At 24.8% G+C, this 12,915-nt stretch overlaps 4 protein-coding genes across 4 annotated transcripts; 3 read left to right on the top strand and 1 right to left on the bottom strand.

Annotated features, from left to right (window-relative positions):
* Nucleotides 1-517: 517 nt before the first annotated feature.
* On the top strand, nucleotides 518-2,444 carry PCHAS_1021700 (ERAD-associated E3 ubiquitin-protein ligase HRD1, putative; the record flags this gene model as incomplete). The annotated part of the gene is made up of 4 exons (XM_016798371.1): nucleotides 518-652; nucleotides 794-1,057; nucleotides 1,196-2,074; nucleotides 2,184-2,444. 4 exons carry the CDS (start codon nucleotides 518-520, stop codon nucleotides 2,442-2,444), a joined length of 1,539 nt encoding a protein of 512 aa, XP_016655589.1.
* Nucleotides 2,445-3,578: 1,134 nt separating this feature from the next.
* On the top strand, nucleotides 3,579-4,994 carry PCHAS_1021600 (conserved Plasmodium protein, unknown function; the record flags this gene model as incomplete). The annotated part of the gene is made up of 1 exon (XM_728777.2): nucleotides 3,579-4,994. The coding sequence occupies one exon, from the start codon at nucleotides 3,579-3,581 to the stop codon at nucleotides 4,992-4,994; it is 1,416 nt and encodes a 471-aa protein (XP_733870.2).
* Nucleotides 4,995-6,421: 1,427 nt separating this feature from the next.
* Nucleotides 6,422-9,343, top strand: PCHAS_1021500 (conserved Plasmodium protein, unknown function; the record flags this gene model as incomplete). Its single annotated transcript, XM_727762.2, has 1 exon — nucleotides 6,422-9,343. One exon carries the CDS (start codon nucleotides 6,422-6,424, stop codon nucleotides 9,341-9,343), a length of 2,922 nt encoding a protein of 973 aa, XP_732855.2.
* Nucleotides 9,344-10,110: 767 nt separating this feature from the next.
* Nucleotides 10,111-11,568, bottom strand: PCHAS_1021400 (actin-related protein, putative; the record flags this gene model as incomplete). The annotated part of the gene is made up of 1 exon (XM_740140.1): nucleotides 10,111-11,568. The coding sequence occupies one exon, from the start codon at nucleotides 11,566-11,568 to the stop codon at nucleotides 10,111-10,113; it is 1,458 nt and encodes a 485-aa protein (XP_745233.1).
* Nucleotides 11,569-12,915: the final 1,347 nt, after the last annotated feature.

Here is a 12,915-nt window from a genome sequence, read left to right as displayed (position 1 = left end):
ATAAAGATTTTTTTAAATACATTTTAATGCGCTTATTTTACAAAAAAATGGATATATATAAGAAATAAAATATTTTACAAGCATATAGTATTATATTATTAAAATATGTAAATACAATATTATGAATAAGAATAATTTATATTTATTATCCTTTTTGCAACATTTGTCATATTAAATATATTTAGGAAAAATTTTTTTATTTCAAAAGTATATACAATATATATACTCCTATAATTTGCCATGATTTTTTTTATATAAATTTTACAGTTTTTTAATTTAGAAATTTGATAATATTTATAATAATACGATATTTATTATTTATTCTTATATAATTACCTACTATTTATGGACACTAATTCACTCTTTGAGCAAGTCACAAAATTTTGTAAGCATATTTAATAAGGTTACAAGTTTTCATAATTTTAGTTATATTGTATGTGTATATATCCATGCCTATGATAAATTTTAAAGAACTTCATTCTTTTTAATATCTCAAATTGGATATACAACAAACACAATGGAGGTAAATATGAGAATGTATATACTGGTAAGCCATTTAGCTATGGCTTGTACCCTCCTTTATGCATTCTTAAAGTATGACGAGTTCTACTCGATGGTTATTTATCTGTCGACCGAGAAGTTTCCAAAAACGGTAAGCCACTGAAAAGGGAAAAAATCACTTACTAATTTTGCCAATTTTCATGCCTCTCATTTTGTCAAATTTCATACCTGCCCATTTTCCACTTTTTCCACTTTTTCCACTTTTTCCACTTTTCCACTTTTCCGCTTTAAGATAATTTACAACTTCTCCCTGATGATCTTCATCCTGTTGTGCAAACTATTTTTGAACTTCTTTATCGGAGAGTTGAGATATTTAGAAGTCGAACAGTTGATGGATAATGCAAGAGTATTTATTATGGATACAATTTTATTTTTGGTGTTATCAAAACCGACGATAAATGGAAAAGAAGTTTCTTCAATTATTTTAATTAAATATTTATCGATTATAGTTATTTTAAAGGTTTACCATTTAATTTTGTACTCTCGAGTGTCGCATGTAAGTTTGTTACACTAATGCTTGCAAGTGGTGATATACCCATTCGCAATGTGCATATTTCGTTATTCCGCCTTTACTTATTTCATTTCATTTCACATAATTTCACATAATTTTTCTGCGTTTGGCTATTCCTTGCAGATCTTTGAGTTAGGAGTCCCAAGGACGCGAGTACTTGTGAAGCTGTTCATTTTCATGGTCCTTTTGTCAGTCGCAAACTTATGCATGTTCAGATATTTTTACAAGAATTCTCTCAAAAATTCGACAATGTATTTATGGCTATTTTTTGAAAGTCTAAGTATATTTGAATCATGTCAAGTATCAATTGTTAAATTTTTTATAAACATAATAGATATAAGATCACCAAATGGATTACCCAATAAATCAACGATATTATTCTTTTTAGATATAATACATGATATAATGAGTTTAATAATCTTCTTAGTATTTATTTTTGTTTTCATCTTAAATAATTTCAGCAATTTGCCATTACATATGACAGCAGATATTATACATGTTATCAAAACACTAATAACAAAATTCAAATCATTTAAAAGATATAGAGAATTAACAAAAAATATTGAAACAAAATTTATTAATGCAACAGAAGAAGAATTAAAAGAAGCTGGAACTTGTATAATATGTAGAGATGAATTAAAAGTAGGATCAAAAAAACTTGAATGCGCTCATATATTTCATGTTGAATGTTTAAAATCCTGGTTTATACAACAACAAACATGCCCAATATGCCGAAGAGAAATAAAACCATATCCAAATAAAAAAGATGACATAAAAAAAGCTGATCAAAATGATCAAAACGAACAAAATGAAAAACAAAAACAACCAACTCCCCTAACCGCACAAGAAATTATTATGAAAGAAAATTTCCTACCTAATCACCATTTTAATTACTTAAATGAAGTTGAAAACCAAAACTCCAATAATACACAGGACAAACTTGCCGATGCCTTTATTCAAAATTCGAACATGAAAAAGCAAATCCAAATTTTGACCGATATGGTAATTTTAATATCCATACCACTGTTTGTATTGTCAGAAAATTTATGCCTTTTTTTATTTTTTCAAATGTTCTTACATTTTTCTTACGTTTTTCTTCCCATTTTTGCAGTGTGACTACTACCGAGAACTCTCTTTGACGTGCCTAAAAGAAATCGACAAAATTAATCATTCCAAAATGCCTGCAAGTGTAATGCTTAGGAATATATATGGGTCTCGTGACTATACGACATCGAATAATACCGAAGATGAAGTTCAAAAATATTTAAAAAAACTTAATTATGTTCCAGAAATAAACGATTTAAAAAATTATTTAGAAAAAGTATTAGTTACAGACATGAAATATACAAAAGATATTTGTTCATCAATATAATCTTTAGAGATCTACATAATATTTTGTTATATTTCTTTTTTTTTGTTTTCGTTTATTTGTTTTATACCATTTTATATCGTCTTTTTTTTGTTCAACTAACGAATTTCTACGAATGTGAATATTCTTGCATTTATTAATTATTTTAATATTTTATATACTTTAAAAAACGTAAAAAACTGAATTAAATTATTATTTTTTTTAATAAAAATTGAAAAGAAAAATGTGGCCTTGCTCATTTTACTAATTGCTACCTATCTTTTTTGTTCGGACTTCCCTTATTTTTTGGGAGTTAAATTAAAATTATGTTTAATATCACACACTAATGATATTATATAGACATATACACACACGTAGAGAGAGAAAGCAAAAATATGTTAACACCATTTTAAAGGAATTACATTTTTGAGATTTATTTTCCTCTTTTTATTGTAAAAAAAGCCATTATCGATACTTTATAAATAAAAATAAATTGTCTTGCCCACATTCTTATGTTATATTATGCTATATTAATACCCCATTGGAGAAATAATTCAGAGTATTTTTCAGCGAAGCAAACATTTTTTATTTTATTCACTCCTTATTTGTTATATCTTTTTCTCCGTTTATTCCCTCTTTCATTTTGGACATGCTACATTTTAGCATTGACAAAATATATGCACTCGAAAAAGGGAAATTATTTTTTACTGTTTTTTACGATTTTTACTTATTTGTATTAAGGAGAAAGGGAAAAACATGGAAAATGCAGAGAGAGATGAAAGTATGTTTTAATTAGGAAACAAGATATTATATGTGTACATTTTTTTTGTGTGTATTTTTTGTTTAAAGCCCTTGCACACGCCTTTATAGCTATATATTATTTTTTTTTTCTGACTTTTGGCTGTAAAAAAAAAAATATATTTGAAAAATAAAGGGAAATTATTAACAGGCAAGAATATTTTGTGTATTTATTTTATTATTTTATTAATTTATTTATTAATTTATGTACCAATTGGTGTGTTAATTTATTTTTAATTTATTTCGTTTGGTTTACTGATTTATTTGATTATTTGTTTGATTTATTTTGTTTCCCACACCCGTCCCTTTACCTCCCTTTTACGCGACGGAAATAACCTCACCTTGTGAAAAAACTAAAATATGAAAAGAGATGAAATTAAAGAAGAAATAAAATTTGGAGAATGTAATAATTGTAAAAAAAATAGTGTTGAAGACGATTTTGCAAAGAAAACGATTAAAAATGAGTTAGGAGAAAAAAATATAAAAACAAAAATGAATTCAAATAATGAATTTGATGAAAACATATTACATGACTTTGCCATAGATTATTATGAATGGAATAGTATACCAAATATAACAGATTTACCATATGGATTAATTAATAAAGACAAGAATGATATTTTAAAAAAGTGCCAAAAAACAGTGAAAATTGTTTTAGATGATAAAAAGAATAATGATATTCAAAAAGAAAGTAACATTATTAAAGGTGAAAATGGTGATTTTTTTTGCGTTCATAATTTTTCAGACATAATTATGAACAGTACATGCGAAAAAGCTAGTACTAATTTGGTTGTTAATAATAATTATAAAGGGGAATGTGAAAATGGGACAATACGAGACATATCCATTGTCATATTTAAAGATATAGTAGTATACCTTTTAAAAATGAAAGAAAAAGTAACAAAACTAAAAAAGATAAATATAGATAAAGATAGCACAGGCAAATTTCAAAATAATTCATCATCAGTTCAAATTAGTCAAAAAATAAGTGGTGACGAAAAAAATGAAAACGGAACGCACTGGACAAAGGACTTTACATGCTTATCAAATATACAAATACTAGGAAAGAATAGTGATATATTTAAAGAATGGTGTAATTTAGAATTTGTTATTCCATATATAATAAATTATTGTTACAGCCCACGATCGTGTGTAAGCAAAAATGGTTTCTTAACAATTAAGCATTTATGTATAAGTGTAAAAAATAATGAAATAATTTTAAGTAAATTTTTTTCATTAATTTTTCCATATATAATAAAAAAATTGGATATAAAAAATCAGTTTTTAAATACATGTGCTACTAATGCTATTTCTGAATTTGTGACAAATAATACAATTATTAATAATTTTGAAATTTTAAGATTAATTTGTACTGAGTCAAATAATATTAATTCATCTATATCTATGAAAATGGCATATTTAGTTTATGAATTTTTAAATAATTTGTCAATTGATAATTTAAAAAAAATAAATTTGTCTGATTTTTCTGAACCGTTCATAAATTTTATGAATGCAAAATTACCACAAACAAAAGAATATATAAAAAAAACCTTTTTATTATTTTTAAATATACAATCAGAAGATCAGATTGTTTCTCAATTTTTAACAGGTATTAAAGGGAAACAAAATTTATTAATTATAGAAAAACAAATCAGAAATTTATTAAAAAATAGTAATTCCCTTGAACGATTGAAAAAAAGATATGCCACCTTTCACGATTTTAAAAATACAAAAAAAGTAGGATCGTTCAATAAGACAACATCAGTTATTTTATAAATTATTTTCATGTGTATATCTCTCTTTTAAAGTTATAAAATTAGGAGTACCCACCATATAAATTATTAATTATTTTATCTACAGAATAGGATATGCACACACATTTTATATTGTCTCCCATTTTGTTCGTTCCCTCTATATACATAATGATATTACTTTTGCCTATGATTTGTAATAGCATGCGGAATATCGTATGCATATATTTGAAGCTGGAATGAATAGGAGAGGCGGTTGTAAACACACACACGCATACGTACGCATACGTACATATATATATTCGCTTTTTTAAAGTATTTGCTTATTTTTCAAGTTGTTTTCAAAAGCATGCTTAACGGTTAATCAGCCTTTTTTGTAACTAAGGTTATACCTTTCTTTATATATTCCGTATTATGTTCATATTTTATTGACACATTTTTTTCAACTTTTTAAGTAAAAACACACTTTAAAAAATGTTTAAAAAAAATTTTATATTTTGTAGAAAAGGTATGAAAAAAAAAATAACAGCATATGTGTATGTATATAACTATTTATATGTTACCTTATTTGATTAAAAATAATTTATTTTATTTTTTTTTATAAAAATAGAGATATATGTAGTTCATAAAATATTATCCACAAAAACAGATAAGTGTTAAATTGGTTGTGAAAACATATTTTAAATTATAACATAAAATAATGTTTAAAAAAAAAAAAAAAAAATTTATATTGTTCATATATTAAGCTCTCGAAAATATACAATGCTCAATATTTATTGAGGAAATATGGATATCTAAAAAAAATAGCATAACATCAAACTGATAAAATTGCTGCATATGTATATATATTTTATCATCAACCATTATGTTATAATTTCTTTTGTAAAATAAAGTGAAATAATATTTTTTGAGATTTTTTATAATTTACAAATCTTGTTACATTTTTTACGACAATTTCGTAGAGATGTTTTTTTATTTGTTATATTTTATGCATTTTTAAAATAATTAAAAAGAATGATGATAAATATATTTGTAAAATAAATAAAAAAAATATAGAAAAAATTTTATTTAAAATATTCGCCTTAAAAATTAAAGTAAAAACATCAAAGTTTTACAAGCATTCACCAGTTTTCTTTAAGCATATTATTGTGTATAAAACATTTTTCAGTACTATAATAATTTGACTAAGCTGGAAAAAAAAAAACAAGAAAAAATTAAAGTCAATGCTTATAGATTAAGTTATACAAGTTATATTTTGCTACGATTTAAGGGAAGGGAATATAGGACCATCCCCTAACTAAATCTCAGTTGTTTTATCAACTCTCATCAGGGATTGATAAATATACTGCTGTATTCGTTTCCTTATATTTGCTGATAAACAAAAAATTAAGAAACTTATGTAATGTATATAATTAACAGGACAAAACGCATACTTATGCAAATATAATTAAAATGGGAGGCAATAAACAAGTGATAAGATCGTTGGCTCGGAGTGTTGGAAAAGTTTCAACTTTCTTTGATGAGCATTCTGTATGGAAATGTTTTATTTCAAATGCTTATAGATATGAAAATGAAAAATGTGATATATATAATAACTTTTTAAAAGAATTTATAAATATGAATGCCCATTTTTGCCCTATAAAATCGAAGAAAAAAAATTTAAGAAATGAACTTATAAAATATATGAGACAAAATTTAAAGAATGAAGAAGATTTTTATAACATTGGATTTACAGCTATGAGGCATTTAGGTCGAATTAAAAATTCAATACTACAATCGAATTATCAAACTAAAAAATGTATAAACAAGATTGACATAAATACAACAAAGAAAAGTAATAATGGTGAAGGATTGGATGAAAATAATAATCTACGTTATACATTATATTCCGATTCAAATTTTGAAAATAATTATAATGAAAATATTAACTCGTTAATGAATAGAAAACAAATATGGAGTTGTGAAGAAGAAAAAAATATGTTTAAAAATAATATACATATCATAGACATAAAAAAGTTAAATGAAAATGGTATTGAAAATTATGATAATAACATCAAAATTTATGGAAAAAAAAAAAAAAAAAAAAAACACATAAAAAATGATGATATATTTTTACGAAAAAGTAAGAGGCTCACTCAGGTTTTAAAAAATAGTCTAAACAAAACGAGCATGACCACTAATCCGGATGTGGACGCCGATAAGAATATAGTTAATAACGAGCATGCTCAGCCTGATGAAAAGGTAGACAGTGAACCATCGCAAGTCAAAATGGATGACCAACCAGAAAGCATGTCAGATTCACCTATCCTTAAAAGTGAGAATGGGCAAAACGAAATAAAAAAAGGAACTATCCTCATTTCTCATCCCCTAACTTCAAACACATTATGGAATAAATCAGTTATTATAATTACACATAAAGATAAAAATAATATTGTATATGGTTTGATACTAAATAAACATCCTTTATATAATAATTATATGTGCTTATCTAAAGAAAAGGAAGTTAAAAAAATATTAAATAATTTATATTCAAAAAAAAAAAAAAAAAAAACGGAAGAATTGCACTTACAAGATAGCCAAAAGGGTATCTCCACTTCCGATCATAAAATTTCGGAAGAAGTTCAAGAGAATGCACAACCATGTATTGAAAAGGGAGAAGCATCACTCGATGAGGTAGTGAATAGTAACAAAGAAGAAGACAAAATTGAGATAAACGAAATAGATAATGATATATCAAAACAATGTGATAACACTACGTCCACAAACAAGCTAAACGTTAGTGAGCGTAACGAATTAGTTTCTACAAATAAAACTTCGAACGATGCAATTGTTCCAAATTTAAGTGAAAATAAAGAAAATTCAAATAATGGGAAATATGATGATTTTCCAACATTAAAAGATTTACAAGAAATGTTTTTACGAATACAATTTAGAAGTACTTCAAAACAGTTTATGAATAAAAAAAATCCAAAAAATAATAATTTTTTTACTATGATGGATGAACATTTATTAGATATAATTACACATTATATTATTAAACTAAATAAAGTCCCATTATACTTACGATTTTTACCATCATATAATATTGGATCTATGACTGATATAAAATGTGAAATTAAAAAACTGGAATTTTTAAATGAATTTTATAAAATATATTTTGAAAAATATAATAAATGGAAAGTTGTCATCATAAATAATCGTATCCATATTTTTGATAAAGAAAAAAAAAATAAAAATAAATTTAAAAATCCTCAAAACAAATTAAGCTTAAGAAGTTCCAACACCATAAGGGCAAAAGCTACTGAAGAGACTGATGATACCAAACTAACAGAAGAAGAAAAAGAAAGAATCCATAAAAAAATTCTCAAATTCAAAGAAACAAACGAACTAATTAATGATGATGAACAGTTAGAGGAAGACAAATTATATGATGCTGAAAAAAAAAATAAAAAACAACTTTTAAGGACCCGCGCAAAACAACAAATGTGCGAAGAAGAAGAAGAGGAGGAGGACGACGAAGAGGAAGACGAAGATGATGAAGACGAAGATGAAGAAGATGATGAAGAAGACGATGAAGAGGATGAAGATGAAGAGGAACTACCGACTGAACAAAATTATTATGACAACGATTCTACAATTGATATTGATAAACAAACTTTTGAAAAATTAAAAAATGAAATAAACACACAAAGAAACGAAAAAAATAAAGTATCATCATCTATAGAAAGAATAAAATCAAAGTCTGTTAGTAAAAATTATTATGCAGGAAATCCTGTGAATTTATTTTGGTTAGGGGGACCATTACCTGGACTAACTATTTTACATAACATAAAAAAATTTTCAAAAAATATCATAGTAAATGATGTATTATATGAAGGATATAATGATAATGTAAATTTTTCATCCTTACATGGTCATAATATATTGGGTAAAACAGATTATGAACTAAGTGCTGATCAAATTCAAGCTGACACAAATGACACCAAATTAACTGAACCATTTAAAACAGATAATGAAGAAAATGGAAATACAGATAGTGGAGCAAATAAAAAATTAATAAAAAGATTTATAGGAAAAGCAACATGGGATTTAAATCAATTAATAGAAGAATTAAATAATGATTATTGGATACCTATAAATTGTGATAATAAAGAATTATTATCTAAAATAATTTTTAATACAACTAGCGAAGGAAATAATAATAATGAACATGAACAAATGGCTAGCTCAGATATGTTTAGTACATGTCAAGGAGAAAATTTATGGGAAAAAATATTATCATCTTTAAATAGTGATTATGAAAATATCTCTAAAATTCCACAGTATGTTATAGATAATGTTTTGAAAGATTTCAAACATGCTGAAAATGAATAACTCACCAAAAATTAAAATATAATTATATCTATGCAATGAATATGTAAAACTTTAATTAATTTTTTTTAAAAATCATTACATTCTTATTTTTTTTATGTCATCAATATGCATACCACAAATGAGGTATGTTTCCATTCAAACAATCTCACTATTATATATTTTTTTTTATTATTTTTTAAAATTTTTATCAACCAAAGTGAACATATATATATGTTATTGTGCTATGAAGGAAAAGGGCACAACTTTGGGCTTCCTCAATGCATATGTGCATTCTCATATACATATTTCTTTGTTGCTTTACTGCTTTACTTTTTTTATAGCCAATGGGCAATTTTTGCATTTGGCCATTATAAGAAAAACACCAGCCTTTTTAACATTAACGTTCATATTTGATTGAATAGTTTTTTTCTCAATTTACCTTAAATTTTATTTTGAATGCAAAAAAAATGAACCGTTCATAATTTAGTTGGACAATTTCGAACATGTTCATAATTTAGCTGGAAAATTTCAAACATGTTCATAATTTTTTTGCGAATATTATAAAAAAATATGAACAAGTTTAAATATACATTAAAAAATAGCTACCTGTTCATTTTTTTCACACACATGGTCATGTGATAAAAAAGTATATTATTACATTAACAACATATGTTAATTTCTACATTTTCATTATAAAGTTATGCGTTTTATAAACAAAAAAAAGTTCAAAAAAAGGATTTCACAAAATGAAAAAATGCTATACACATTTATACAGAGGATATTCCTCGTTAAAAACACCTGTCAAATATAAGTTTATGTCCTGAGTCAAGGTATTCACTTTTGGATACCCACAATTGTTGGAATGTACCCAAGCTAGCTAAAACAGAGCCACCTAGCCATGATGAGTATTTATTTTCCACAATTGATGACATATTTAATATTTTTACTTTAATTGAGTTGGCAAAAGCTTCACTTTCTTTTAAAGAATAAAATAATCGTTCAGCCAAACCTGGAAATAATGATGATCCACCAGTTATTATAATAGATTGTAATAAATCTTTTCTTATATCTACATCAGATGATATAATATAATCAATAACGGATTGTGGTAATCCTTTGAAATTGTTTTCAAATTGTGAATTTTTAAATAAATGTTCAGCTATATCATATTTATAATTATCTATATTAATTTTAAAACCATCTGGTAATTCAAAAAATTCATCTTTTAAAGAATAACTTTCATTATTAATATATTCTGAATGATTATTTAAATTATTATCACTTTCATTGCTATTTGTGCTTTTTTTACATGTCTCATTATTATTACTTTCATTCATACTATTTCCATTGGCTGTATTATGTTCAACCCGAACTTTACAAACACTTTCTTTCATATACCTTATTACATCCAAAATAGCTTCCTCTCTATATGAATCGTGAATATTTTGAAATAAATCTACATTCCAATTATTATTTCCATTTACATAGTTTTTGCAAAAGTATGGTAAAATATTAATATTATTTTTTTGCAATTTATTATATATTAACCTATCAAAATAATCACCTCCAATATTAAAGTCCATGGAATTTTTTTGAAGAACATATCCTTCATATACTCCATTTATATTTAACGAGCTAAACCCAATATCTATAACTAGCGAATTTGATCTTCCTAAACTAAAAGATGTGAGTTTAGCTTTTTTAGCAAAATATAATGCAGCAACATTATATTTTTCAAATAGTATTTCTGTCATCTGTTCTCTTATTTTATTATTATGTATATTAGATTCAGATAAAAGAATTGGATGATCACTAATATTTAAATTTAATCCACCTATTTTAAATGGATCTATTATTTCATCACTACATTCATACACTCTTTTTATTTCTACACCCTCAATCGAATATTCTATTATTTTTTCAAATACATCAGTATTTAATATAACTTCATTACTCATACTATCCTTATAAAATAAAGGTTTTATTCTTACATTTTCGTGTCTATTATATATATTTAGTGGGAACTTTAATTTATTCGTATGTACTCCCCTCCCGTACTCTTCCACATTATTAATATATCCGTTGTCATATATATCCTCTCCGCATATGCTATTTAAAAATATTCTTGGTGTATCTTCCTGGTTGTGCCCTATTTTGGAACTGTAAAAACCTAGATCAACTACAAGTGCTGAAATATCTTCTCCACCACATAAAAGGCTTTCAGTTATTTCATTTTTTGAGGTCATGTTTTTTAGAACGATATCTTCAAGCTTGTTATCATATGATATAACCCCCTATTTATTCATAAAAAATGTATATACTGTTTTTTTATACTTCAATTGTTTGGAGGGCAGTATTGTATACATATTTAATTTTATTTTTGGATATCCTCATAACTTTTTGTTTCCTACTTCCTATAAACGTGTGTTCATATTTCCTTCCACTTTTTAATGTTTTTTATTAATCCATATACATGCATATATTTTGTGCCAATTCTGACGTATACACTTAAATTCTCAATGTTTCAAAGTAGCTAAAAAAAACAAACACCAAATAAGTAATAAAATGTAAATAAGGCGGCTTTTGATTCAGTACTGTTTTATTCAAGGCAAATCTTTAGATCCTATTGTTTTAAGTCGCTTTCATTCTATTTTTTTAAGTAGAAATGCAAAAAATTAAAAAATACAATAATAAAACATGAAGAACATAAAAAAAGTTAAATAATTAAAAAAAATTGTAAATAAATAATAGAATAAAATATTATAAAAAGGTATGCAAATAAGTTATATATATAATAAATTCCTAAAATATGCAGCACTGTATGTTTTCTCCGTAAAGATCCAAAAAACTATTATCGCAAAAAAATGATGTTAATACATATATTAAAAAAAGAAAATGAAAAGAATTTTTTTTACCTTTAATTTATCTTTCTATATCTGTATATATTTTATACAGTTTTTTTTATTTGCATATAATTTATAAGTTTTCTTCCTTTTTCTATACTAACAGTTTTTGTATTATATGTATGTTCATTTGCCATTTTACACAATTACATGTTGTAAAAACAATGTAGGTTGCAATATGCTAACAAAAGTTTAATAATATATATAGCATGATGAAAAAATAAAAAATTTATGCTATTTACTCAGTACCCATAAATATATATCAGTTACACACAACTTAATCATGAATAATAAAAATAAGGAAACAAATTTTGAAATAACACCATACTATGTTTTATTTAAAAATAAATATATATTAGAGCATTCTTCCTTTTTTTTTATTTCATTAACACTTGTAGAAGGATATGTATAGTTTATATAAACCAATCAAACATAGGGGATGTCTGAAACCCCCATAAAAAGTATTTCTTTACGATCTCGTCGTGTATTTTTTATTTCATTTTGTGTAAATAAGTTTAAAGGATTACCCCAACTTTCTTCTTTTTCAATACTTTTTTGTTTTTAAATTAATAGACAAATTTAGGCTTTTTCGTATATGTACTAATTTTTTGCATGAACAGTAATGCAATATTTTTTATGTATACCCATTAAGAGAATTATAGCTTTCAAAATGTGCATATTTACCTGACT

Source organism: Plasmodium chabaudi (genome assembly GCF_900002335.3).
Source record: "Plasmodium chabaudi chabaudi strain AS genome assembly, chromosome: 10".
Lineage (NCBI taxonomy): Eukaryota > Apicomplexa > Aconoidasida > Haemosporida > Plasmodiidae > Plasmodium > Plasmodium chabaudi.
This window is presented reverse-complemented; position numbering and strand designations above follow the sequence as displayed.